Source organism: Schistocerca serialis, chromosome 5 (genome assembly GCF_023864345.2).
Source record: "Schistocerca serialis cubense isolate TAMUIC-IGC-003099 chromosome 5, iqSchSeri2.2, whole genome shotgun sequence".
NCBI lineage: Eukaryota > Metazoa > Arthropoda > Insecta > Orthoptera > Acrididae > Schistocerca > Schistocerca serialis.
In genome coordinates this window covers 219,455,950-219,482,586 of record NC_064642.1, presented here as the reverse complement: position 1 = coordinate 219,482,586, position 26,637 = coordinate 219,455,950, and the positions used below count along the sequence as shown (strand labels likewise).

Below are 26,637 nucleotides of genomic sequence, written 5' to 3'. Positions count from 1 at the left end.
TGTCTACGGTTTTCAGCAGTGCTGGATCTTCCCTCTGTTCAATAGTAATGCCATTTAATGAGGCAATGACAGATTTCATGCATACTTCTGTGTTCCACTACAGTATTACTTGAAAGGCAATTGGCATCTTTGTTTTTGCATCCACTTTTGTATACCACTGTGACATTGTACCCTCAAAAGCCTCAGTGCCCATCTTTGTAGTCAACCAAATGGATCCTTCAAGCTAATAAACCAGCATAGAGAATGGTGGTGTATCACAACAAAGAATGATTGGCTAAACAAATAAATCCAGAACATGTATATGCCCCAAACAGCTGCAAGGCACTCTTTCTCATGTGTAGAGTATTTCACCTCTGACTTATAGAGTACTCTGCAAACATAAACTATCACCTTTTAGTCACCTTCTTGAATTTTCACTAGAACTGCACTTATATCATAACTGACAATGTCAGTTTAAAGTTCTGCCTCAACAATCTCTTACTACAATGCTAGGACTGAAAACTTATTGCCTCCTTAATGACAAGTAGAGAGCTTTCTTGCACCTCATTCCAGGAAAATTTCTCATCTTGCAACAATAGTTACTGTAGTGTACATGCCTTGGTACAAAAGCCCAATCGCTGGTAGCATGTGCACTTTCCAAGAAAAATTCTCAGAACACAAATATACTGGGAAGTCAGAAACTATGTGACTTTTTTGGTGGGTGGGGGGGCTGGGAATGACACCTTCACACTAAGTGCCCAATATTTTTATTTCTTGGATGGTGAAGAGGGACTTTCTTGGACTGGGATACAGGCCTGCAGTCTGAATACATTTTGCCATGGTTGCCATGTGGCTGAGATGTAGTTCAAATATTTTCAAAAAATGACAATGTGAACCATATGGCACAGAGATGTCAAACATTTAAGATTTTGCAGCAGGTTGTGCTTCATATTCTGGTGCACTACACAGTCTAAATGAAATAACTTTAAAGTTGCAGAGGCTGTCAAGAGTTATGAAGGCAAGCTTTTCCCAGTCAGCCTCATAAACCCTGATTTACCAGTATCCTCTCTCCACGTCCACAGTTGAGAAATATGTACTTTGCCCCTTTCAGGCAGTCTATGATGTTAGCAATGTGTGGCAATGGATAGACATCTTTCTTCACTTTAGAGCACTTGCCCGCGAAAGGAAAAGGTCCTGAGTTTGAGTCTCGGTCCGGCACACAGTTTTAATCTGCCAGAAAGTTTCATATCAGCACACACTTTGCTGCACAGTGAAAATATCATTCTGGAAACATCCCCCAGGCTGTGGCTAAGCCATGTCTCCGCAATATCCTTTCTTTCAGGAGTGCTAGTTCTGCAAGGTTCGCAGGAGAGCTTCTGTAAAGTTTGGAAGGTAGGAGATGAGATACTGGCAGAAGTAAAGCTGTGAGGACGGGGCATGAGTCGTACTTGGGTAGCTCAGTTGGTAGAGCACTTGTCTGCGAAAGGCAAAGGTCCCAAGTTCGAGTCTCGGTCCGGCACACAGTTTTAATCTGCCAGGAAGTTTCATCTTTCTTCATGATTTTGTTCAGTTGTTGGTAGTCAACACAGCAACATCATGTGCTGTCTTTGTTCACCATGACCACATGAGATGACCAGAAACAATCTCAAGGTTGAGTGATGTGATTTTGCAGCATCTTCTCCCCATCCTACCAGATTATCTGTAGTTCAGTCAGTGACACTATATGAACACTGGCTAATTTGAGTACACTGAACAGCCAGAACATTTGACCCCTGAATTATTGTTGATATAAACACATCCCAGCAATATCAGTGTCACCTGGTGAGAAATGACTGCTGATCAAACACACACACAGTGCATGTAGTATCAGTGAGTGCGCCATCCATGTACAGAATGGGGAAGGTGCATAGTCTATCTGAGTTTTCCAAGAGCAGACTGTAATGGCCCAGAAGCTCAACACAAGTATGTTGGAAATTGTATGGCTTGTCAGATCTTCAAGGAGTGCTGTGGTGAGTGTCTGCAACATGTGACAAAATCAAGGTGAAACCACATCCTGACATTGTTGGTTTCAGTGGCCACCCCTCATTACAGATGTCAGACTTCATAGGCTGGGCATGCTAGTAAAACAGGACAGGCAATGAACTGTGGTGAAACTAACATCAGACTTTAATGCTGGGCAGAGAAAAGAGTGTCTGAAAACACAGTGCACAAAATACCCCTAATGAAGGGCCTCTGCGGCTGACAACCCATGCACATGCCAATGTTAACACCATGACATTGACAACTATTACTCAAATGGGCAGATGACCATTGGCACTGGACATTGGCATAGTGGCAGAGCGTTGCATGATATGATGAATTCTGATACCTCCTTCATCATGAAGATGACAGGGGAACAGCTCCTTGACAACTGTACTGCAGGACAGAGACAAGCTGGCAGGACAGAGACAATGTGTTGTCCTCTGGCCTTCGAATATCTATTTCCCTGTGGGGCATTGTACTTGGTGGAGAAGCTACACATGCACTGGTCAGGAGATGGGTCTTCATTTGACAGCTGCAGCATAAGTCTGAGTTGCTCAATCCATTTTCTTATACATTTGGTGGATTGATACACCTATTCTTTCACATTCTCCATTACCTCCCGACTTATGCATGGACAGTCATGGCAGGTAACTCTTGTGGGCATGGTCCAACATCTCTGGCCATCATATTCTGCTGTACCTATTCTTTTCATAGCTAGCATATGAGAGAGGCATGCTCATGGTGGTCTTCCATAACTTCAGCAGCTGGTCATACCTCTGTCATTCAACTCCTCTGTTGCATTTCCTTCATTCAATGGCTTCTGATGAGTTCCTCTATCATCATGATATCCCCTACCAGAAGAGCTGGTATATACCACCTGTGACCCTTTTTATCAAATGTGTGATTTTGTCAACTTCTGTCCTGTTTTGATTAAAGATGTTGCATGGCGCCAAAATGTTCTGTATGTATGATTGTGTTGTTTTCCCTGACAAGTGGCCTTGTTCTTCAATTGTTTGTCCACTAAGAAGACTCGCTGTTCATTATCACCAAACATTTTCTTCAGCTTGACCTAAAATTTGGCTCAACCACTGGGCTTCTCTTTGTTGTTCTCGAATGACTATTGGGCTGCTCTGTTCAAGTAAAAGTACACATCTACTGATCACAAAATGCAAATCCAACTGTTGTAACTGGTGAATTGGTCAAACTCTTAGAGCAATTTCATCAGGTTCTGAGCAACATTTTCTCAAAACACCGATGGGTGCCTGCTGTGCAGCTGACTGGCACTGCTGTCTCTCTTCCAATATTATCTGGTGTGTGAGTATCTCCTGAATATATGGATCTTAGGAACCATGTACTGTTTTTGTAACACTGTGACTTTGTCAAGCACAAAATGCATGTGGCAAGGCCACAGCATCTGTCCAGACCAGACCTCATCACAACAGAAGAGAGAGTAATAAAATTAATTCTTTAATTCTGATCACAGATTTGAACCCCAAAAAAATTCTGTGTAAACTGATACATAACTGAAAACATTTGATTAATTAATTAACAATTCATCAAACCTAATTACTGAACTGATACTGCTAAATTAATTTTGCCAAGTCCACAGAAAGTACCCACGTAATGTCTACAAAGAGGACCATCGTTTGAAGAAGGCATGGCAAATTTAACATTTCTTGTCTAATTAACATAGATAATGCCCAAAATCTCGAAATCTGGTTTTCTGGCCGTTATTTCAAAGTATCACTGAAGCCACATGGTGATGGCGGCACACACAATTCTGAGAATTCGTGCCAGGTCATATCACCCAACTTCAGGGCTGGAACTTGGCCAATCCAGGCAGCCAGGACAGTAGGAATCGTTCCATCTCTCAACCACTGTTAGGTTGGCTATAAGGAGATGCACAGTAGCCCATTGACAGAGTATTTAATTAACCTGGGGAGCAGCTCTCCAGACCATTCCATTACAATTTCTAGAGGCATCAACATCGCAAGGTTCAGTGTATGGTACTTAGTTTCTTTAGTGGCTACTGCTTGTCATCACCTTTGGGGTATTAGTCATCTGCAAATCACTTGTGATGTTTAGGATTAGTAAACACATTGGAATTACAATGACTGCCACTTTACTACCACTTCATATGTACCAGATTGACATGTACAGTAGTGTGGTAAGCTGTTTTGACCCTGTTACTGTTATAATAAGCATGACCCATGGTTAGTTTCTTCTGTTATTGTGATACCTGCTATTTTAGTTCTCTGGTCTCTCTGGGGACCAATCTTTATTGTAAAGCTGGTTTTGTTGTACAAACGTGTGTACTTTCAACTTGTCCTATAGGAAATCTGTTGCTCATCCAGCGGCTACATTTTGTGAGTGATAGTTTATGGAAACTTGTGACAGGGCTACCTGTCATTTATGTGTTCATTTTTGAATATATGTTTCTCCAGATTCTCCTGACCTTCATTGTCAGTAGCTACCCTACAGCCCCTTTTGTAAATCAATTACTTACTAGGCAATGAAACACCTGTAGTAAGAAACCAAGAGCGATGCCTGGGACCAAATATCTGCAGGTAAGTGATATGCTGGGAAACAATGATAGTTGGAGCTTCTTTCCTAATCTGCTACAGTTACATCCACCAACAACTGCAGGCTATAGACATGATGACTGTGACAGGACCAACAAGGTTTCCCAGCCTGGTCGCAAGTTTCAGTCACTGCTGTTGTTGACTGCTCTTTGCCGAGTAACAGTGACAGTAATGTGACTTGTTTTCTGCTACCCTTATTCTGTAGGTGGCGACCTAGGTTTATTTTTAAATTCAGAGAGAGAGTGGGTCTTACTATTCTTTTCTTGTTGCAAGCAGCAGCAATTTCACCATGAAGGAATGCTTGCAGTACAGAACAGGTGGTTTGGCAGACAGAGAAGAACAAAGGCAGGATGACTTGCAAGATCTACATCTACATCTACATTTATACTCCGCAAGCCACCCAACAGTGTGTGGCGGAGGGCACTTTACGTGCCACTGTCATTACCTCTTTTTTCTGTTCCAGTCGTGTATGGTTCGTGGGAAGAACGACTGCTGGAAAGCCTCCATGCACGCTCTAGTCTCTCTAATTTTACATTCATGATCTCCTCGGGAGGCATAAGAAGGGGGAAGCAATATATGCAATACCTCATCCAAAAACGCACCCTCTCGAAACCTGGACAGCAAGCTACACCGCGATGCAGAGCGCATCTCTTGCAGAGTCTGCCACTTGAGTTTGATAAACATTTCCGTAACTCTATCATGCTTACCAAATAACCCTAGGACGAAACGCGCCGCTCTTCTTTGGATCTTCTCTATCTCCTCCATCAACCTGATCTGGTACGGATCCCACACTGATGAGCAATACTCAAGTACAGGTCGAACGAGTGTTTTGTAAGCTACCTCCTTTGTTGATGGACTACATTTTCTAAGGACTCTCCCAATGAATCTCAACCTGGTACCCGCCTTACCAACAATTAATTTTATCTTATCATTCCACTTCAAATCGTTCCGCACGCACACTCCCAGATACATTACAGAAGTAACTGCTACCAGTGTTTGTTCCGCTATCATATAATCATACAATAAAGGAGCCTTCTTTCTATGTATTCGCAATACATTACATTTGTCTATGTTAAGCGTCAGTTGCCACTCCCTGCACCAAGTGCCTATCCGCTGCAGATCTTCCTGTATTTCGCTACAATTTTCTAATGCTGCAACTTCTCTGTATACTACAGCATCATCTGCAAAAGCCGCATGGAACTTCCGACACTATCTACTAGGTCATGCACAGCACCTTCCCCCAGAAGCAGCAGAACCCAGCCTTTGTATGGGGTTTCCCTTGCTAATAGACAATGCTCAGCAACCAAGGTGGGTGAGCTGGCAGACCACCCTGGCTCCTTGCCCCGGGAATGAGAACTGCTGGCCACAGCTATGACTGACACTGCTACAACTAAGCCGCCACCAGTGTGGCAGTGCCGACCAATGCGGTTGTGGCCCACAGTGCCACCAGTGACACTGACACTGACATCACTGCCCTCAGCATGCCGACATCAAGGAGACCCCCATGCCTCCATCAACACCGCAGTTTGCAGTTGCAAATCACAACCTGGCAAGTGACACTTTTTTTGACGAGCTGTTGTTGCAGATGTGATGGAGGCTATGTTGGACCAGTTGCTGGCAGTAATTACAACTCAAAGCACTGGAACTGTGAGCACAATTACAGGAGTTACATGTACGAAGTGCAGAATTGTGCACCTTTTTCAGTGCGTATTTGTGTGCACAACGTGAGAAACTAAGCTCAGAGTTAAAAAGCAGGTTTTAGCCGCAATTGCTGATGTGCAGGCTGTTGATCTGCAGAAGCATGGTGATGTGCTAGACCAGGTCTGAGCTGAAAATAAGGTAGCATGGAATAAGATGAAAAAAGCCCTGTTCATAGGTGTTAGGTTTAAAGGGGTTGATGAGCAAGTAGTAAATGTCACTTGTGAAATTGAAGAGTGAAAAAATTAAGCTTGAAGTGCTGAGTAGATGGGTAGGAGAGTCCAGTACAGTCATTTCTGTTCACAGCAAAATGTTCAGTACTCTGGAATTCTGGCTTGAGTCAGCAGAGGAAAAATTGGGAGAATTTTAAACAAAGATTGTGGACAAGGTTGCCACGTAATACATGGTATTTCAGTTAGAATCAAAAATAGGTGATAAGATTGCCAGTGCAGTGCCTGTCCAGCAAATTTTTGGGTCTGGGATGGGACAGCTGTTGTCTCCAAAAATTGCAGGAGAGGGGAACGTTATGAGTGGCTGCTCTGAGTATGCACATCACAGAGAATGGCAGGCTGTCAGAAGGATTAGATTTGGTTGCTGCCCTTTTGTCAGCTGATGAAGGGACTTTGGTGAGCACCAGTGGCTGCACCCATAGGAATGGCTACTGAGGCAGACCAATGAAATAATATTATATCTAAAACTTCTATCAAGAGAGCCACTACTGTTCTGGTTTGAACAAGCATTTTGAATTAGATGAAAAAAGAATTACCCCACTTGCTTGGAAGCTACACTCACCTGTTTGTACAACAGACAATTCCTTACATTTCCCCTAACTGGGAGTGTTTTAGTGGAATGAATTCGAAAGTTCATCCCATGCACCTCTCCAAAAGTTTCCAAGATTGGCACAAGTCTGGTAAAATCAGTCAACAGCAATTACTGAACCGTTTGGACAACACCTCATATCCAAGGCATGCCTGTGGTGGAAATAGTTGAATGGTATGGTGCAGATCTTGTGCAGCTGAGCCGTGAGTCCCTGGCTCACTACTAGAACTGTGCACATCAGGATGACAGCAATGTTCTGTCAGTGCAGCATTTTAATTCGAAAGGAAGGAAATGCAAGGACAATTGGTGCTGTGTGGCATCTCAGAACAATAATGACATACAACTGACAGCTTTTGCTTCTATTATGGGAGTTGTGACAGAAAACTGACAAGCACAGTTGCATTACTCCTGCTGGCTTTGTGTAGTTATTCAGCAAGGGTGGTGAACTCCTCACTGAATCCTTTGGAGGACTTATGGGTGGGACAGTGGGAAGTATAAAGGGCGCCACTGGTGCACAATCCAAGCTGGTAAAACAAGCAGGTGTTATTGTAATTGTCACTGCAAAGGATATACATCACACCAGCTTGCTCTGGTTGTGGCATGACTGTCAGTACCTGTAATCCTGGGTGCTTATTGACTGAGTTGCATCAATGTCATAATTGATTGTGAGCATGAAAAAGTCAGCATTTGAGTGAACAAGAGCAGACATACTCTGCAATTCTGTGAGCCACTGAAGGGGTGCTCCTCAGCAGTGTGGCTTACCCAGCTGCTGGCAGCTTAGGTGGATTCCCTGGTACAGCCTCCCAGTCCTGCAGGAAACAGATGGCCCTGCCAAGTGAGAGTGTCCCCCATCCCCTGGTTGCCTGAGGAAAAGCTTGAGAAAAGGATTAGGGAAGGGAGCCATCTGACCTTGATGCATCAGGCCACCTCATTTGTGGAAATGCAAGTCAGGCCAAGCTCATGGAGTTAGACACTATTGGGTGGCAAAGTGTCTCGCTATGCTGAAACAGGATGTGCACTCCAAGAAGATGGAATCAGTTACTGTCAAACAATTAACTAAGTGTCTTCTGTGCCAGAGGGCTAAGCCAGCAAGAGAAAGAATTATGAGATTAATGCAGCACATCTTTGTATCTGCAATGTGAGAACTATTGTCAGTAGATATGTAGTGGGAAGTCTCCCTATAGGCAGAGGTGGAACTCAGTTTCTTTTTGCCATCCTAGATTAATTTACAAAGTACAGGGTGTATCAAAAAAGAATCATCCAATTTTCCATGCCTGTATTCCTGAAACTAGTAAACATAAACAATGATTTTTGTTTTTTGGTGAATGGGAAATTCAAAAAGTGTTTTTTTCATACCTTTTCATAGGTATTTAATATTCACCCTTGAGATGCACAGCACATGTCAATGCGGTATTCAAATTGTTCCCACACTGCAGGGAGCATGTCTTGAGTTACAGCTTCCACAGCTGCTGTTATGTGAGATCTCAGTTCATTCATTGTTGTTGGTAACGGAGGCATATAAACAGAGTCTTTTATAAACCCTCCACAAGAAATAATCACATACAGTAAGGTCCAGTGACCTTGGAGACCAGTAACATAAGGTTGAATCATTTGTTCCAGTGTGACAGATTCAATGTTCAGTAATCCTTTGATTTAAAAATACATGCATTTCCAGATGCCAGTGAGCGGTGTCACATCCTGTTGATGGATGAAGTCAATCAAATCAGTCTCCGGCTGTGGGAAAAGAAAGTTCTCAGGCATATCAAGATACGTGCTTCCTGTATCAGAACAAAATTACAGAACTCCACATGTTGTTGTTTGTTGCTTGTCACCTTCATGAAGAGTTTGCAGTAGCTGAATTTTGTATAGTTTCATGTGTAAACATGAACACAACACATGCTAGATGGACATCGGGGGCACGTTGAGCTGCATGGCAAACTGGTTTCTGCAGCCTCTCCGTGAAACTATGGTGGATGCAGTCGAAGTCTGTCAGGCACTTGAGGATGGCCCAGCGATTTGCCGTTACACAAATAACCTGTTTCTTGGAACTGTTCATGCCATTATCTAATGTTCTGTGCTATAGGAGGATCTGCACCATACCCAGTACGAAAGTCATGCTGAACTGTGCAAAATGTAGAACACAAAACACTTTCTGTTGTCCCAACACCATTTTTACTAGACCTGAAGTGGGCACACACTGCTGCTACCTATCAGGAACCATGTAAAACTTGAAAGTCTGCTCTTTTCAACAGTACATTGTTCACGCACGTATCTCAAGTAACATAATAGTTATGCTTTTTTTAAACCAGATGATTCTATTTGATACACCCTGTATATTATGTTCTATTCCATGAGAATCACATCAGCTATTGTTCTTTTGAGGTGTTTGTGGCATTACGTTGATAAGTTTGGTAACCCCAAAGTGGTCTTGTTGGACAATTGACCACAGTTCATATCTTGGGCCTTGATCACTACAATGCAGCAGTGAGGAATCACCATTCACCTGAGGCCTATGTGAAAGACAGGCCGCAATGCGTACATCATGAAGGTAGGCCGAGCTTGCTCACTAGCTTGCTCTACTCAGCAGAAAAACTTGCTCGCTCTACTCAGCAGAAAAACTGCATTTCTACACCGGTTAGCTCATAACTGGATGTGTATGTACAAACGAGAATTGCATCTTCTTCTGGAATCCACTATTATGGTGATAGAAAGTGCTTAGGCCCACTAATTATTGGTTAAGGCTGCATTGGGGTACAATAAAATTAAAATCATGTCAAAATGATAAACACTTGCATAAGACAACACATGTCGTATGAAATGAGGACTGTTATGCAGCAGAGATTAAATGCTACAAACAAGCTGTTATACCATTTATGTCGAGAATTGATCTCAAATTTTGTTGTATGACCAGTAGTCAATAAGACTTCACAATACCAGATTCCAGTAGAAGATGTAATTTTCATTGGCACATACACACCCAGTTGTGATTTAACAGGTTTAGACGTGCATTTTGTCTGCTTAGTTAAGCAAGCGAGTGAGCTCAGGCCTGCCTTCATGATGTACACGCTGCGACCTGTCTTTCTTGTGGGCCCTGTATTCACCAGACAAGCATTTACCATGCAGCCATGAAAGCAGCCTAATGGGTTTTCACAAAATGGGGAAACTGGCAAGGATTCACTGTTCAGCTCGAAATACCAAATAGGTTCCGTATTTCCTGCAGTTCAAAGAGATCATTAACAGTTTAATTCACGATGCTAAAAGCTGTTCCCCAGCTGAACTTATGTTTGGGGGGCCAGTAATTATGCCCCTCAGAGCCACAGTGCAATTACCTCCTTCCCCAGAAGAGGAACTACAAACAAAATTGTCAAATGCTCTAGCAAGAATGAGGAGGAATGAAGCTCGCAGGAAGGTCACTATGACTGCATAGCCAAGAGCCCTATGATTAAGGTAGGTGATTTGGTTCTAGTCTGAAACTATCACTGGTCTGGTCTCTTAGAAAAGAAAGCCAAGTTCTACCAACTGTATGACTGTCCCTACTGAGTTGAAAAAGTTCTATGTGATCACTCCTATAGCTCCTACGTAGTTGTCGGCCGAAATATCAGTGCTGAAAACGGCATACAGAGCATTGCAAATATAAAGCTGTTGATCAGCCAGACCCATTCATGCCCATAAATAATTTCAAACTCCAGTTTACCATTCATGAAATCGAAATTGTGATAATATTGTAGGCCATTTAATTTTCATTTGCTTAGAAATAAAGGGTGATTAAGACAATTTTGTCCTTTATGCTGTGTGTGCCTAAAGTAATGTTTTCACATGGGCTAATATAACAATGAAAATAATCAGTTTTTGACAAAGTAATTTAATAGGATAGAAAAAAAAGCTACTCATCAAACAGTGACAGAACACATTCCCCAGTTATAAGTTATGTTGTGATTCACATAACTGTGTAATGATTAGCAAGTATTAAGAAGGAAATTGAGGAGAAATTTACAGAGTTCAAGAAGGACAAATGGCTGATACTGTTGGGAAAGGCTTGGGTGGATTGGAATAGTGGAACCTAGAAATATAGAGCACATGTCTTGCAGTGGGTGTACGTGGAAAGGGTAGTAATGAAGTAGAGTTTGTTGCCCTTGAGGCAGTAGGAGGCACCGGGAATGGGAAAGTGAATGCCATGTATGACAGGCATGACTGGGTGCAATCATAACCCATCTCCCCCTCCTTATTATTTGCCAAAGACAGATAATGTTTGCAAACCAATCTCTAATACCAAGGACTTCACAACAGCACAACAGTGTCAAGAAGTTAGATTGAACAACATGACAAAAACACACATATACACACACACACACACACACACACACACACACACACACACACATGCATGCACGCACACTGCTGTCACTCGGGCTACTATCTAGAATTGAATCATAAGATTTATATAATGCTAACATTACACTAAGGAAATAGGATGGAGGGGGGTTAAATGAGTTATTAAGTGTCAAGTTCTTATATTTTTTATGTCAAGGGAGGTCAAACCCTACTATCAGGAGGCATCTCCAGGAATACACTGCAAAAAATGGATAATAAGAGGAGTATCACTTAATGTGGGGAAGAAAATTAGTTAAGAAAAAGTGGTAGCTGGAGATGAACAATCACAATACCATTATCATTGTGTTGGTCTCAACTCACAGTTCTTTCGGCACTTCTAGAAAGCAGATAGTATGGGAAACATGGATCTTAAAGGAAAAATCTGTCTTCTGTTGAGACTAGTATCTATCTAGCAACCTCATCCAGGCATAGTGATTTCAACAGGAAAATAAATGTGTAAGAGAAGAGAAAAACAATAAATGTATTTTAGAATATACAAACATAATATATTTCAAGAACCTTCCAGAAATGATAAATACTAAATAACAATTAACTGTAGGGGGTATGGTTTGAACTAGCAACCCACATCAGCTAACAATGATAAATGCTGCACTACAATGCGTGCACCAAAGCTCGTGGCTAAGTCTAAGTGTGTCTAAAAGAGCTTTTGATTTTTTAAAGTAATCTGAAATTTTCCTTTGGTAACTGCAAAGTGGAATACAAACGTCTCAAAAATGAGATCGACAGGAAGTGCAAAATGGCTAAGCAGGGATGGCTAGAGGACAAATGTAAGGATGTAGAGGCCTATCTCACTAGGGATAAGATAGATACTGCCTACAGGAAAATTAAAGAGACCTTTGGAGATAAGAGAACGACTTGTATGAATATCAAGAGCTCAGATGAAAACCCAGTTCTAAGCAAAGAAGGGAAAGCAGAAAGGTGGAAGGAGTATATAGAGGGTCTATACAAGGGCGATGTACTTGAGGACAATATTATGGAAATGGAAGAGGATGTAGATGAAGATGAAATGGGAGATATGATACTGCGTGAAGAGTTTGACAGAGCACTGAAAGACCTGAGTCGAAACAAGGCCCCCGGAGTAGACAACATTCCATTGGAACTACTGATGGCCTTGGAAGAGCCAGTCCTGACAAAACTCTACCATCTGGTGAGCAAGATGTATGAAACAGGCGAAATACCCTCAGACTTCAAGAAGAATATAATAATTCCAATCCCAAAGAAAGCAGGTGTTGACAGATGTGAAAATTACCAAACTATCAGTTTAATAAGTCACAGCTGCAAAATACTAACACAAATTCTTTACAGACGAATGGAAAAACTAGTAGAAGCCAACCTCGGGGAAGATCAGTTTGGATTCCGTAGAAATATTGGAACACGTGAGGCAATACTGACCTTACGACTTATCTTAGAAGAAAGATTAAGGAAAGGCAAACCTACGTTTCTAGCATTTGTAGACTTAGAGAAAGCTTTTGACAATGTTGACTGGAATACTCTCTTTCAAATTCTAAAGGTGGCAGGGGTAAAATACAGGGAGCGAAAGGCTATTTACAATTTGTACAGAAACCAGATGGCAGTTATAAGAGTCGAGGGACATGAAAGGGAAGCAGTGGTCGGGAAGGGAGTAAGACAGGGTTGTAGCCTCTCCCCTATGTTATTCAATCTGTATATTGAGCAAGCAGTAAAGGAAACAAAAGAAAAATTCAGAGTAGGTATTAAAATTCAAGGAGAAGAAATAAAAACTTTGAGGATCGCCAATGACATTGCAATTCTGTCAGAGACAGCAAAGGACTTGGAAGAGCAGTTGAATGGAATGGACAGTGTCTTGAAAGGAGGATATAAGATGAACATCAACAAAAGCAAAACAAGGATAATGGAATGCAGTCTAATTAAGTCGGGTGATGCTGAGGGAATTAGATTAGGAAATTAGGCACTTAAAGTAGTAAAGGAGTTTTGCTATTTGGGGAGCAAAATAACTGATGATGGTCGGAGTAGAGAGGATATAAAATGTAGGCTGGCAATGGCAAGGAAAGCGTTTCTGAAGAAGAGAAATTTGTTAACATCCAGTATTGATTTAAGCGTTAGGAAGTCATTTCTGAAAGTATTTGTATGGAGTGTAGCCATGTATGGAAGTGAAACATGGACGATAAATAGTTTGGACAAGAAGAGAATAGAAGCTTTCGAAATGTGGTGCTACAGAAGAATGCTGAAGATTAGATGGGTAGATCACATAACTAATGAGGAAGTATCGAATAGGATTGGGGAGAAGAGAAGTTTGTGGCACAACTTGACCAGAAGAAGGGATCGGTTGGTAGGACATGTTCTGAGGCATCAAGGGATCACCAATTTGGTACTGGAAGGCAGCGTGGAGGGTAAAAATTGTAGAGGGAGACCAAGAGATGAATACACTAAGCAGATTCAGAAGGATGTAGGTGGCAGTAGGCACTGGGAGATGAAAAAGCTTGCACAGGATAGAGTAGCATGGAGAGCTGCATCAAACCAGTCTCACGACTGAAGACCACAACAACAACAACTGCAAAGTCTGCATTTTTGCAATTTGTTTGGACAAAACACTTAGAGGCCAACAGAGCTAAATGCAGTTTCTGTTTGTATAGATTTGGAAGTATTTGTGTTTTTCGTTGAGAGAATGAGGAAGGCAAGTTGGGAATCCGATGGGTGCTGAAATTTAGCAGGAGAACCAACTACAAGGTCTGATTTCATCAGTTTTTCTCAGTGGACAATAGAGATAACTGCATAGCCCTACTGTTCTTGTTGTTACCCTCAAATGGCACACTGTGATTTGGAAGTAATAAATATGGATTTTGATATGGACTTTGAACTTGACAACACTTTAGGGAGTAAGATTTTCAACCATAATGTCAGGTGAAATGGATTAAGAGACTGTATGAGTATCATTGAGATCACCAAAAACCAATTTCTTGCTTATTGAGATTTTTCCAAACATGACCACCAGGTGTGAAGTACATTGAAGCCTTTGGTTGTAACTGTGGTTGGGAAAATAGAAGCCATCTGGTAGTAAAATTCTGTCTGGGGGTCGTGAACAATACAAGTATGGAAACATTAACCACCAGTTGAAAAATGCATCTGTCAGAGCACAAAAGTCAAATATGCTCCTCTTTAAAAGACTCTGACATAAGTGCGAAATAAGCTGCATCAGTCCTCATTCAGCCTTCCTCACCAAAAATTTAGCATGCAAACAAATTTGTACTCTTAACGCAGAACATTCTCAATCCTTTTCCCCTTGTTTCTCTCTGTAGTGAAACCTTCACCAAAGGCCTTGCCACAGTGGTAACACAAGTTCCTGTTTGATCACCAAAATTGAGTGCTGTCAGGCTGGGCTTGTGCTTGGATGGGTGCACTGCGGGGTGCACTCAGCCCTTGTTAGGTAAACTGAGGACCTACTTGACTGAGAAGTAGCAGCTCTGGTTTCATAACCTGACATACGGCCGGAGTTGCGGTGTGCTGACCACATGCCCCAGTGACACCTGTGGTGTGAGGACAACATGGCAGCTCTTTGGTACCAATGGGCCTTCATGGACTGTTTGGGCATAGTTTTCTTTTTAGTTTCAGTTTTTTAGTGAAACCATACTCAGTATCTCCCTCTCACTGCACTGTCTATATACATCCATCTCCCAGAGACATGGTTTTTCTCCAATTGGCACTTTCTTTTGTCTGTCTGTTCCACTGTCAAAAGTCTTCAACCATTTCTCTCATTCATCCATACCACTGTCTCCTTCTCCACGACTCTGCCCCACTGCCATTGTCTTTGCCCCATTCTTTTTCTCTCCCATTGCCACTGTCTCTTTCTTTCTCAATTACAGTCTGCTGCCCTTCTCTTCAACAACCATTGTCTCCTCTCCACATGTGCCCTCGAGGATGGAATGGTGTGGGGGTTTCAATTCCTAGAGCAGTCAACTTTAATGCATGAGTATGTGGGATGGGGCAGCATGATCAAATTTTTTCATTTTAAATTTTGGTGGTCTTGATGAGTCCACACACTCACAAACCTAAGTATGGTCTCCACTCATCTTTTTCATTTCCAGTGTCTCCTCACTCTTTGGCTCCCACTGCAATTGCCTTCATATAGCTCTCTTTCTCTTTCATGGCCACTTTCTCTCTCTGACCATCACTGTCTCCTCTCTCTTCCTGTCTGTCTGGCACTGTCTTCCCTCTCTTCCACTGCCACTGTCTCTCTGCTACTCTCTTTCAGCACAAAAAATGTGTGAATATGAACACATGCCAAAATTCTTGGTGAGAAAGATGGAATCAGGATTGTAACAGCTGGTTCCCCTTTTTTCTCTCAGAGTTCTTTAAACAGGAGAATATTCAGCTTTTTATTCTCCAGTAGAAGTATTTTTCAACTTCTTCCCTTCTTTCTCCTGCCACAGCTGGGTGTGCTGCTTTTATAAAAAGAATTCTATAGGTCAGTAGAGTTTTGACAGCTTATTTATATACTTCTACACATTTACATACTTTGACATGTATAAACAAGAAATAAGTAAGCCTAAAATAACTCTGTCTGAGCAGTTCTCAGACACTGACTCACTGCCATGCCATCCTCAGACAATACAGGTCACTGGATGTGGATTTGGACAGGCATGTGGTCAGCATACCATTCTCCTGGACATTGTCAGTTTTTGTGACCATAGCCTCTACTTCTCAGCCAAATAGCTCCTCAATTGACCTCACAAAGGCTTAGTGCTTCTCCCTTGCCAGTGACACTGGGTAGACTCAGACTGTCACCCATCCAAGTGCTAGTCAAGCCCAACAGCACTTACCTTTAGAGATCTGATAGGAACTGGTGTTACAACTACACCAAGGCCATTGGCAAGCATAATATAAGGTCAACACAAAATCATCTCCCATCAAATTAAAGTTTCCTGCACGTTACTTTACACAAAAGTGCACAACATTTTTAGGCTACACCTACAGTGTACCAAAAAATGTGGTGTTTGACTTGCATGTACAAAGAATGTAATATGACAGAATAAATTTTTATAAGGTGCTTACATTGCCAAGTGGCACCACTCAATGTTGAAAAAAGCCAACTAGAAACATAGTTTTCTGAACTCAGAATCCTTGCAATGACGTCAGAATGACCCCACATCTCTTGCCAAGTGTTACATTGGTTAAAACTACATTTATTCCTCAGACCAGATACTACAGGCATATTTTATGTGCATAAATACGGTAACTTTGAACTTCCTGATCTTGGTAATGATATAAAAAAAGTTTCTAAGTTCCTGAGAGTATCATCTTATGAATAGATGGTGAAAATTTCTACAATTTGCGGTGAACAGAGATAATAGAATTGGCCATCCCCAATTTTGGTACCCAAAAATTATGGTTTTTTGGGATTTCTCAGGAACTGCCCATGAACAAATGGTGCTTTTATAAGCTGCCTAAGGCCTGTCCTAAACTACACCTAATGCAAAAGAATCTAAACGTGACAAAGTTATGCAAATGTTTGTTTCACATATAAGCAGAAAAACCATATCCACGTGCAGCAATTGCTCCTGGATATCTGATGATGGATAAATTCCAAAAGGTGTCATATGAGGAATAATGTCTTATCTTGCCTGATGGTTGACTTTTACCGTTGTGACCCAGTCAGTGAGTATGCAGAACTACTGATTATTATAATGCAAAAGAACCAACCAAAATCCTCAATTTGCTTGGTCTGGAGGAAGTGTCTAATGTTTAAATTTTGACTCTGTGCTATAGGAGAGCTAAATTATGTCCTTTCTTCTGATATGTATAGAAATGGTCACTAGGCCAAGGGCTAATAGATTTGACCTTTTATCTCTATAATCAACTGAACCCACATATGACTCCCAGAAAAATCACATTTTTTGCATGGCTTCTTGTAACATAATTGTACATGTACTGTCATGCATGTGCAGATAAGGCTCCACTGAGTCAGCATTATCTGAATGAGTGTCATTATTTAAGGATCACTGAGAAAACTAAATGTCACTGTTGGAGAGAAATTTATGTTTCAGAGCACTAACAAGATGTGGTTGCTCAAGTAGAAGGAAAAAAAACACTTTCTAAACAGGTTAACCCCTGAGACTACCTTTAGAATGCAGTGAAAGGCATTGTGCTTCCAAAGCTAAATAAATTTAAATACATAAACTTTATGGGCCTACTGTGCTTTGTACTTCCAATCTACGATCCATCTGACACATATCTGCATTATGAACACCCATCTACACTGCTAGGCAAGGCTTGCCACAGTACAGAGGCGTTACAAGTATTGCCTTCGAGAAAGTGATACAGATGAAGAGCAAAGAAAGCTTGAGCATCTTGTTGTAATGCTGTACAAGTTGATTGTGTACCTTCCTTTAGTTTGAATTGTGTGTGATCTCACTGGGAATTTACACAACCTTTGTAACCCATAAACTATGATTATGTTGCAGAAAAATAAATCAAAAGCTTTACAGAATCCATATGCTGGCTTCTTGCTCAGGTAAGGGTGTTCAGCAAGTATGTTGACTTGTATAGGTTAATCCTTATAAAAAAAAGTAAAAACAGCAACCAGCTCCTTATATTCCATGGAAGAATTTCTGTTATTGTAAAGTGTAAAAGGTGGCAGGTAGGAGTAGTTAACTCACATCTGTGTATTTAAAAATATATATAATATTGTTAATAATAACAATAACTTGCATGTGAACATACAATAACTTATTTCATACCATGATGAATTATCATGCAACTTATTCATGGAACATGAAACTAACTACCAGCCAATCACTGTTAGTAACATCATTTATTATAAAACAAAAAGTGACATTAATGATACTGCACCAACATATTCATATCCAGATGGGTGTTCATATTTAAAACTGCATTTAACTTCTGCTGTACTTGTGATGTTTAATTTTTCTTGTTGTGGTAAAAACAAGCATCAAGTGTATAGCACACGGTACATCTAATTTTAAACATTCACAGACATCTGAGAATGCCTCTGTCAGCTTGGAACCAATAGTGATACTACATGATTTAAATAAATAGTACAATTAATTTTACGTTTTTGTAATAATTCACTTTTGTTTTTACACAACATAGTTCCACTGTTGCAATTTCCAACAAAACATCATACTGACATACATATTTTAATAAAAATGAATTGAAAATATTAAATAGGAGTGACAACAATAGAAAGTGGGAAACCTTCAGAAATACAATAAAACCAAAGGAAAATACACACTTTGGAGAAGAAAACTGATAACCATGGTGTTATATAAAAACAATACGGAAAAACGAGGCATTTTAACAGAATGATTCTTGCAAGATGCCTAGTTCTAAATAAAAGATATAGCCTACTGATATTAGTAAAGAACTCCTCCAAATGAACCTCATCACTTCAGTGAAAATCATTGACAAGCATGTGCAAGAGGTATATTTGCAGCAGTTCATTAATACAGCAGCAGCAAAATTTTCACAAATCAGACTCAAGATTATCCATTACAATAACCTTAATAGAACTGATATTTTTATGCAGCTAGCTGTAAAGAATAAGAGGGGTATTACTATTGATGATCACAATAATAATAACCTGATAGATCAGTAGTACCATTCAGTGACATGCAAGGGTATTTTATTTTAAGAGATTATACAGATATGTCCTTTATAATTAATAGCAATAAAAAGGACAGACTGAAATTGCAGCACATTAACTTCAGCACTTCCAAATGTTACAATCATATTTTGAAGTTGAGTTTTTTCTTTACCTGAGTTTCTGCACTGATTATTCGAGCTATCTTGAAAGTTCCATCTAATCTGTTATCAATTACAGGCAGTGCAAAAGCTGATATATTCTTGATGATTGGATCACTGACATTAGCTTTTGTACGACCTCCAATATTAATAGTAGGATGAGTGGTATTACCTTCTGTGTGACCTGCATTAACAGCAAGCTGCAAAATAAAATAAATTTCAATTAAACTGTCAGGCCTGGAACAGATTATATATACAATGTTTTGCTGAAAAGCAATGCCTCTGATTTTTTAATGAGGAAACTCTTAAAGCTTTTTAAATAAAACAAATGTTATTAACACTTTACATCCTTATTCTCTGTGTCTACGTATCTGTTTCTCAATGTAGTCGCCCTGCTGATAAACACATTTCTCCAAATGAGAGACCAGTTTGATACTCTCACTGTAGAATGTTTGATTTTATTGATGGAGCCACAATCTCACATCTCCTTGCACCACTTGCTTACTATCCAAGTGAAGAGCTTGAAGGTATTCTCCGAGTTTTGGAAACAGGTAAATCAGACAGGTCAAGTTGGGACCATATTGTGGATGAACAATAACAGAAAACCCAATGTGTCTTATTGTTGCAAATATCACAGTGCTCAAGTGTGCCCTGGAAATGTCACACTGAAGGAGATGATGCTCCACGTATGGACAAACTTTTTGAATGAATGCTTTCAGTTTTCTCAATTACAGCATACTGTTACTCATGCACCGAGATAGGTACATTGCATATCGGCATGTTACGCTACACAATGTGGAGCCCTCTAGTGACAGAGGATTGAATTTGTGTCAGTGAAGCAGGAAAGCTGATGAGCTATATAAATGACATGTAATACCTAAACCAATATTGAGTGCAGGATAAAAAATTCAGAGCCATTATGATTTACATAAATTCCCTCCATCTAAGAACAAGGAGGGGTAGCCAGGTTTACTGGCATGGCCAACTTTCACAAATTTGTGCCTAATGTGGTACAACTGGCAGCCCCCCTTAATAGCGTGTGTAGGAAGGGAGAAGTTTTTGAGTGGGGCAAAAGTTAACAAGCCTCGTTTGAATCCATCAAAGAAGCTCCTAGTAATCCACCAGTTTCGAGGATACCTAATTTTGAGTTGCTGTTTATTGTACAGAATGTTGCCTCAAGTGCCAGCATTGCTGCCATTGTTTATAGGAAACTGAGGGTCAATGCGGTCCGATAGCATATACCATGAAGAGATTGTCTCCTGCTGAGTTTATATATTTGTTTTATGAGTGGATTCTCTTTGCCTTAGAGAAATTTTATCTTGAGCTTAGGGAATTCCAACTCAAGACTGATAACCATGCCTTAAGTTGTGTGTTGGGGTGCCCAAGGGAGATGAGGAGGATTGCTCTTCAGGCAGTCCACATCTTGGCTTTCCAAATTACTGTCAAACACATTAGAGGCACAGAAAATCAAATTGCTAACCTCCTCAGCTAGGGACAGTCATGTTGGAAGTGGTCAAGAAGCTCCACCTATAGCTTGTGTGTGTCTTAAGTGACGCACTAGAATTCTTTTTGGGTCTGAAGCACTAACAGGATCAAGAGCCTTCTATTCATTCTACTAAGTGTGGGTTCCTGGGGAAATTATGTTTTCAATAAAGGTATGATTTGCTGTAAGGAAAGGAAGGGCAAGAATTTTAAGATCTGCCTACCCAAGGAGTTGGTACCAACCATCTTCCATTATCTCCACAATTCTGTGCTGGCTGGTCATTTAGGAGTGTACAAGACTGTTGCTAAAACTAGACAACATGTGGCATATCCCTCCTTGTACTTCACTGCCATTAATACCTTGAAAATCTTTTATCATTGTGGCTAGTTGTTGTTTTCCCTCTTTTGGTGCTGTCATTTAGTGTGTTCCAAGCAGACTGGACTGCCGAGCAGAGATTATACTTGACAGCCTTATTTTCTCACCAGATATTTGGTGGGGAGTTTTGGGTGTCACCTCTGCACTGGATAAGCAATGACTGCAACTGAATACTTTGTGAACTAGTTTTATGGCAAATTTAAATATTGTTTTGACCCAAAGATTTTAAGATTTAAATTTCCCTGGGTTGTTCTCTTGATTTGGCTATAGCTCCCCATGTGTTTGTAAATTGTATTCCATATGCTCAATTGAAACTGTGTCATTACACTTAAGGTTTCATTCACGTGTTCTGGGCTTAGTTGTACTAATTTGATTTTGTGTGCATCCAGTTGGCATCTTGACAATTTAATATTTACTAAAGTATGCTCCATACTCGAGGTGTCTATGTTAAACCTGATTGCTTGTGTGCCTCGTACAGCTATGCACAGGTGTGAGCATATGAGCCTAGTTGGGGCTTGTGAGCCTTGTTTTGCGTGCCTGTAATCTCACAGTAGTTCTGTTCGTCCCCCCACCAGTTGTCAGGCAGTTGGGCTAGTGAGGCATTAACTGGGTCTGCCATTGTGCATGAAAGTGTTATTGTAGCCCGCTCAATGCACAGAATTCATATAAAAGATATGTTGTTTTTGTTTTGTACTACCCATCAGTGTCTTTGATACAATTTTGGAGTGTTTGCTTTAACAGCTTGTGCTCTCCAAGCGGTCACTAAATTCTGTGTTAAAGTAAAGGGTTTTAGTTTTGTATATTACCATACCTTTGGGTTGCGCATTAAGACTGGTAAGTTTTTACTGGTGTTGTATTTTTGTACCTCTAAAAGAAAAAGAGGTTCAAATGACAATGCTTTCCTAAAAATATTGGTGGGAATGAAGAATTTCGCCTGTGGTATTCACTGAGGGTATCAGGGTTTCTTGTCCCTGCTAGTGGTGATTATTGCATATTGTTCAAAGTTACTCTAATAAGCAGGGTCTGTGATCCCTCACTTCCCTGGATCAAATTCTTGTCCTTTCTTGGCATAATCTTGTTCCTTCTACAGGCTAATTATTATTAGCATGATCACACCACTTTGCACTTATTATCCATTGTTAATAAATTCTGAGAATTATCATTCTCTGTCCGACTGTTTGTCAATTGCTAAAATTGTCATTTGAAGTAAAGTGTTTCTTACTGATCTCTTGCCCACTAAGGGGTTGTTGTAGGGTGAGACAAACAAATTTTTTTGTTCCTTTAAATTGAATTATTGTCTTTTTCTATCAGAAAGCTTTTTATTGTTGAATTAGTGTTTTAAAATCATAAGTTCATTTGAATTTAAAAAAATCATCTATATTTTCATGTAAAGTTTGTTGCTTGTTTTAATTCTGAAAACTTTGATGAATAAATCATTTATGTGTAATAAATGGTGACTGTCCTAAACCCTGATGTCCAGTCCTTCTACTAAAATGCTTTATTGGCAATTCAGGGTACCAAGGTTTTCTGATTACAATATATATTAGGTTCCTATATATTTTTGTGCATTTTTTGTTATGTTTCTCATGCATTTATGTTTTTTCAGCTGAAATTCTGGGATCAGTTTATGTTTGCTATTTCCCCTTAAAAGATTGTTTCTGTAAGATTTGGTGGATGTACTGCAAATTCTAGGCAGCTCACATCAATATCCTCTCAGATTTTTTTGTCTTCAATTATCTATCTTTTTTTTCTGAAGAAACCTCCACCTGCATTCATTCACTCGTTCATTAGAGTTTTAAAGCCCAGCAACTGTCAGAGACAGTGTAAAAGTGAAGTTGTGAGGAGATTGATTTGAAAACTACACTCCTGGAAATGGAAAAAAGAACACATTGACACCGGTGTGTCAGACCCACCATACTTGCTCCGGACACTGCGAGAGGGCTGTACAAGCAATGATCACACGCACGGCACAGCGGACACACCAGGAACCGCGGTGTTGGCCGTCGAATGGCGCTAGCTGCGCAGCATTTGTGCACCGCCACCGTCAGTGTCAGCCAGTTTGCCGTAGCATACGGAGCTCCATCGCAGTCTTTAACACTGGTAGCATGCTGCGACAGCGTGGACGTGAACCGTATGTGCAGTTGATGGACTTTGAGCGAGGGCGTATAGTGGGCATGCGGGAGGCCGGGTGGACGTACCGCCGAATTGCTCAACACGTGGGGCGTGAGGTCTCCACAGTACATCGATGTTGTCGCCAGTGGTCGGCGGAAGGTGCACGTGCCCGTCGACCTGGGACCGGACCGCAGCGACGCACGGATGCACGCCAAGACCGTAGGATCCTACGCAGTGCCGTAGGGAACCACACCGCCACTTCCCAGCAAATTAGGGACACTGTTGCTCCTGGGGTATCGGCGAGGACCATTCGCAACCGTCTCCATGAAGCTGGGCTACGGTCCCGCACACCGTTAGGCCGTCTTCCGTTCACGCCCCAACATCGTGCAGCCCGCCTCCAGTGGTGTCGTGACAGGCATGAATGGAGGGACGAATGGAGACGTGTCATCTTCAGCAATGAGAGTCGCTTCTGCCTTGGTGCCAATGATGGTCGTATGCGTGTTTGGCGCCGTGCAGGTGAGCGCCACAATCAGGACTGCATACGACCGAGGCACACAGGGCCAACACCCGGCATCATGGTGTGGGGAGCGATCTCCTACACTGGCCGTACACCACTGATGATCGTCGAGGGGACACTGAATAGTGCACGGTACATCCAAACCGTCATCGAACCCATCGTTCTACCATTCCTAGACCGGCAAGGGAACTTGCTGTTCCAACAGGACAATGCACGTCCGCACGTATCCCGTGCCACCCAACGTGCTCTAGAAGGTGTAAGTCAACTACCCTGGCCAGCAAGATCTCCGGATCTGTACCCCATTGAGCATGTTTGGGACTGGATGAAGCGTCGTCTCACGCGGTCTGCATGTCCAGCACGAACGCTGGTCCAACTGAGGTGCCAGGTGGAATTGGCATGGTAAGCCGTTCCACAGGACTACATCCAGCATCTCTACGATCGTCTCCATGGGAGAATAGCAGCCTGCATTGCTGCGAAAGGTAGATATACACTGTACTAGTGCCGACATTGTGCATGCTCTGTTGCCTGTGTCTATGTGCCTGTGGTTTTGTCAGTGTGATCATATGATGTATCTGACCCCAGGAATGTGTCAATAAAGTTTCCCCTTCCTGGGACAATGAATTCACGGTGTTCTTATTTCAATTTCCAGGAGTGTATGAGGGCAGGCTAAAAGTAGTGGCTCAGAAATTTTTATTCTGTTCTCAATATGATTGACTTCCCTGCTTCACTGGCACAAGTTGCAGCCCTCTGCTATTAGTGAGCTCAAAATTATAGTGTATAACCTGGTGGTGTGTAACATCACTATATCTGTGCATGAGAAACAGCACACTGTACTCGAGTCTCTAACAGCAGAAAACATGCCACCAATTGATACCCATAAATGACTGCAAGCAATGTATGGTGATGATTGTATTGACATCAGTATTGTGGGATTCTGGATTGGCAGTGCTTGTAATGAAGGAAACAGCGGTATTAACCTTAATGTGTGTGACGGAGCTTTGAGTGGATGACTGTATGTAGCAAACAACAAGACTCATCGGAATTCGGTTGATGAACTCAGCACAGAAAATCATTGGATAACACAGACACAGCTCTTAGGTAAGTGTGGCATATAATGAAAAGTGAGACTCTAGATCTGTCAACAAAATCAAACATTCTACAGAGATGATGTCAACAAACTGTTACTCATTGGGAGAAATGTGTTCATCACCAGGATGACTAGATTGAGAAATAAATATGTAGACATGAAGATAAAAATGTAGAATATTGATCATGTTTGTTTTGTTTAAAAAGCGTTACAAGTTTTCATATAAACAATTTGGAGATAAAAATTTTCAGCATGCCCTTATATGTACAGAGATTAGTAGAAACACTAAAATAGATACAACAGGTATGGAATTGGAATTTAATCATCCACATCTTGAGTGCAGTGTTTCTTTACAGTCTCATCAACAGATGACTGCCGAAAACTATATGAACTGGTAACAGACTTGAGCTCTAATTAATACTTTCTTCGAGTATTATTTGCACACTTCAAAACTGTGAGGCTATTTTCAGAGAACATCTTAGCTGATTTCTATTAGAGAGATTTTTGAAAATCACAAAAGGGCCTACTGCATTGAGCCATTCAAAAAATGGGGTAGTCTGACAGTTCCAAGTAAATATGTAATTCAAATCACAGTTTTTATGAAAAAATTGAGAAATATGTAGCAAACAGCTCCATACATGATCATGAAACCAAATAGAGTGATTATTTGTGCCTGGATAGAATGAATAGTAAAAAGATCCAAACAACTATTTTTTACTAAGGAATCAAGGTATATAATCAACTGACAAAAGATATCAAAAACATAAAGGAACTCTATAAATTTAAAGCATATCCTAAGGAATATTTATGAAAAAATAGTTTTTATTCCATTAAAGACTTCATGCAACTTAAGATTATTACAAATATATAAGCAGGTTGACCAGTTACAAAGTAGAAAAAGAGGAGGGAATATGCTTGTAAGCAACAAATACATGAAACTTTGGAAATACAATACATTGTAGTTTGAAATTTATTCCATACAATATAAAGCCAAGGTGTATTATCAGAGGAGTCTTACAATTCATTTCTCTTGTTGAACCCAGGCTCTTCTGCCTAATGTAATGCAGTGATAAATTGTCTATATGTATATTTCCTCCCCCCATGAACCATGGACCTTGCCGTTGGTGGGGAGGCTTGCGTGCCTCAGCGATACAGATAGCCGTACCGCAGGTGCAACCACAACGGAGGGGTATCTGTTGAGAGGCCAGACAAACGTGTGGTTCCTGAAGAGGGGCAGCAGCCTTTTCAGTAGTTGCAAGGGCAACAGTCTGGATGATTGACTGATCTAGCCTTGTAACAATAACCAAAACGGCCTTGCTGTGCTGGTACTGCGAACGGCTGAAAGCAAGGGCAAACTACGGCCGTAATTTTTCCCGAGGGCATGCAGCTATACTGTATGATTAAATGATGATGTCGTCCTCTTGGGCAAAATATTCCGGAGGCAAAATAGTCCCCCATTCGGATCTCCGGGCGGGGACTACTCAAGAGGATGTCGTTATCAGGAGAAAGAAAACTGGCGTTCTACGGATTGGAGCGTGGAATGTCAGATCACTTAATCGGGCAGGTAGGTTAGAAAATGTAAAAAGGGAAATGGGTAGGTTAAAGTTAGATATAGTGGGAATTAGTGAAGTTCGGTGGCAGGAGGAACAAGACTTCTGGTCAGGTGACTACAGGGTTATAAACCCAAAATCAAATAGGGGTAATGCAGGAGTAGGTTTAATAATGAATAGGAAAACAGGAATGCAGGTAAGCTACTACAAACAGCATAGTGAATGCATTATTGTGCCCAAGATAGATACGAAGCCCACACCTACTACAGTAGTACAAGTTTATA

General features: G+C 41.1%; 1 protein-coding gene across 7 annotated transcripts in view; it reads right to left on the bottom strand.

The window, feature by feature from the left end:
• The window catches only part of LOC126482327 (uncharacterized), a 463,601-nt gene that overhangs the window by 52,132 nt on the left and 384,832 nt on the right, over positions 1-26,637 (bottom strand). The window contains exon 6 of one of the 7 annotated variants that reach the window (XM_050106381.1): positions 19,244-19,368. The exons of 5 other annotated variants lie outside the window; for them this stretch is intronic. In XM_050106381.1, coding sequence (XP_049962338.1) covers positions 19,244-19,368 — 125 coding nt within the window. Of the gene's footprint in view, positions 1-19,243; positions 19,430-26,637 lie in introns of all 7 variants that reach the window. One more of the 7 variants, XM_050106383.1, reaches the window with a different exon arrangement.